At 52.7% G+C, this 3,226-nt stretch overlaps 1 protein-coding gene across 1 annotated transcript in view; it reads left to right on the top strand.

Annotated features, from left to right (window-relative positions):
- Positions 1–65: 65 nt before the first annotated feature.
- AMDHD2 (amidohydrolase domain containing 2) overlaps positions 66–3,226 on the top strand; it is a gene marked incomplete at its 5' end in the record, with an annotated part of 6,327 nt that continues 3,166 nt past the window's right edge. Inside the window, 4 exon segments of the mRNA XM_010290578.1 lie at positions 66–242; positions 952–1,091; positions 1,456–1,510; positions 1,927–2,139. Of these exon segments, the coding sequence (XP_010288880.1) occupies positions 66–242; positions 952–1,091; positions 1,456–1,510; positions 1,927–2,139 (585 nt within the window).

The raw sequence follows: 3,226 nt of genomic DNA on the forward strand, positions 1-3,226 counted from the left end.
CTCTGCCCGGGGCCACCCCCTGTCACTGGGGCCATGGCCACCTGCTCTGCCGTGCTCCGCCACAGATGGCCCAGGAGCTTGGTGTGTGTGCAACTGTCCCTTCAGGGAGGACCTGTGGGTGCGAGAGGGGAAGATCCTCAACCCGGAGAAACTCTTCTTTGACGAGAAGGGCTCTGCTGACATCCAGCTGGACTGCAAGGACAGCATCATTGCCCCGGGCTTCATCGACGTCCAGATCAATGGTACGGTAAAGCCACGTGTGCTCACAATGGGCTGGGGGATCACAGGTTTGTCCATCCTGCACCTTCAAACCCTGCTGTGTGCCTACTGCCCATAACCAAGTGCTTTTCAGCTGCTTGAGTAAGATGTGAGTCACCAAACTAACAATGAAGAACAATTCTGCCCATGGCTGCTGCTGTCACATAATTGATCCCCTTTGGCTCGGTGGGGTGTTCAGCCCAGCTTTCCTCTTAACCCCATTTTCATCAACAGTCCCTGCCCCTGCGCCAGCAGGATGCCCACCCTACACTTCCCAGGATGCAGAGGGGACAGAGCAGGACTTCTCAAGGGAACAAACCTTACCTGCAGTAGCTCTTTCCTGAGGGTCAAGACGGGCTTGTTCTATGGTAGCTTGTGTTGGAAGTCGGATCCACTCTTCAGTGACGAATCCTCAGATTTTGCCTTTCATCAAAATAAAAATTTGGTGCTTGCAAAACACTGGGATGCTGTGGGGAGAAGCACTTCAGGTGGACAGCACTGTACAGATTTGTACTCGCAGAGCCTCACAAATGTAGGACAGGAGAAGTGCTGGTGGGGCCCTTTGCTTCTGGTCAGTGCTGTACAAATGCAGTGGCTCACTCCGGTCATGCAAAATGTTTCTTCAGCATTTCGGGTGGAAAAACAACCACTGGGGAAGTTGCAGTTTCATCTCTGTTTTTTTTCATGGTGCAGGAGGCTTTGGGGTAGACTTCTCCTTGGCTACAAATGACTTCAAATCAGGGATTGACCTGGTCAGTCAGAAAATCCTCTCCCATGGAGTGACCTCCTTCTGTCCCACCCTGGTGACCTCTCCTCCGTCTGTGTACCACCAGGTAAGTGACTTTCTCATTTGCAGAGTGATAAAGGGCTGAGGTTGGTACCAGGAGGTGAGAGGGCCAAGGCTGGGCCTGCAGAGACTGGGATAGCTGCCCGGGCGGAAGAGCCGTGGGCATGAGGAGCTGGGCTCCTCCCCTGGATTTCTTGCCCTTAACCTTTAGACCACTGAGACAGTGACGTCTCCCAGGCCAGCTTTGCACAACAGGGCTTGCAGCTGGCTTTTTCTTTCTGGGCTGTGTTTGGCTGAGGGGCCCAAGTGGTCCAGCTACAAGGCCCTCTGTGGACCCAACATGTGGGTTTGTTTGGGCAGGCTGGGGTGCGATGTCTGGGGTGCGATGTCTGACAAACCCCTTTCTGTAGGTTCTCCCTCAGATCAGTGTAAGAAATGGTGGAGCCCACGGAGCAGGTATTCTGGGTAAGTCAGTCCCTTGCTATCCTCTCTGGTGCTGCTCTAGGTAGGCAATTATCTTGGTCGTTGTTAAGGGGAAAGATGGTACTGTAGGGACAGCACAAATGGGCGCTGGAGCTCTCTCGCTAGGAGGGAGGCACAGGTGGGCACAGATCCGCTTTCTCCCTCAGCCTGTGCCTGCCCTTTGCCATCACACATGCACCGCTGCAGCCCTTTTGCGCCCCACGGGGTAATGGCAGTGGGGTGGCTTGGCCAGTTGCCAGCACTGCATATTCCGCTCTGCTGAGCTCCGAGTCACCTGAGCCGTGTGTTTTGCTGCAGGAGAATGGCAAGAGCTTGACTGGAGAAGGGTTGACACAGCAGGTTTCTTGGTCCTTGGCAGGGAGAGGAAGGGTCATGGCTTTGTGTTCCTGTTTGGGCAGGGGCCCATCTGGAAGGACCATTCATCAGCAAGGAGAAGAAAGGGGCACACCCGGAGCATTGCCTCCGCACCTTTGAGGCAGGTGCCTTCCAGGACCTGCTTGCCACCTACGGGTCCCTGGACTGTGTCCGGATAGTCACCCTGGCCCCAGAGATGAAGAGGAGCAGTGAGGTGATCCGGGAACTCTCCAAGCGGGGCATCTGTGTCTCACTCGGTAAGGGCTGGGGCGGAGGAGGCTTAGGGAGGCTCCATCTCCCTCTGCCCCATGGGCCAGGCAGCCCCTCCCTTGGGGCTGTAGCATCTCTAATGGTGTCTTCGTGCGACTGGGTGGGGTGGGATTTTTTTTTTGCCTGGCCTGTATGGAGGTGGCAGATCTGTGACAAGTGGGGACCTTGGTCGATGCTGCAAATCTGTTGCCCTTTGTACGGTAAGGGCCAAACTTCATATTGATTGAGGAGCCCCAGCCATTTAACACAAGCTAGCATTTGGTACTGTTCAAACACAGGAAAGAACAGCAGTCTTACTTGAATGAAGATGTAATTGAGGGTTGGTGATGTGGAAAGGTTCAAACTCTGAACTTCAACTGCTTTACGCCTTGTTTGAAATCATTTTCCAGAGGTTACTGATGAGTTTTGGTAACTGTTTTTCAACTGGAAGCACTGTAGGAGACCTCTCCCTCCAATGTCTTGTTGGCCACTGAGTTAAAACTGGCTGCATTTTTCGTGTCCTCTGTTTCACAAACTCTTCTTTGCCTCAGATCATTGAATAAATTTTTTTTTGTTAAAAAAAAAAAAGGGGGCAGGGAGTTATTCAGGGTGAAATTAAACCTTAAACGAGAAGGGCATTCATACAGCAGAGCATCTCTTATCTCACAGCCACATAAAGCGAAGAACTACAGAAGGGAAAGACTTGCCCACAGAGCATTAGAGCTGCTGTCCATGTTGGAGAAAACAGAATTTTCTTTCTGGATAGTTTTATACCCATATTCTTTCTTGGCAAAGTCCCCACTGTCTCTACTCCCTTGAACCTCTCTATAAAGCCTTTAAATATCTAAGGACAGCAGAAAGGCATGTCCTTGGACCTCCAGCCCAGCCTGAAGGCAACTTCCTGGGAGCAAGGCAGCATCTGTGATGGTTGTGACGTGAACAGTGAACATGTTCAGGTGAAACACCCACTACCAGTGTACCCCACAGTCACGGCCAGGCACCTCTGTGCCGAGGCTGGCATCTCAGCCCTCAGCCCAGGGTGGGGCATCAGGGTAGAGTCCTAGTGTCGGAGCGTCTTCACTCCTGTAGGGAAAT

This window comes from Phaethon lepturus, unplaced genomic scaffold (assembly GCF_000687285.1).
Source record: "Phaethon lepturus isolate BGI_N335 unplaced genomic scaffold, ASM68728v1 scaffold40197, whole genome shotgun sequence".
Lineage (NCBI taxonomy): Eukaryota > Metazoa > Chordata > Aves > Phaethontiformes > Phaethontidae > Phaethon > Phaethon lepturus.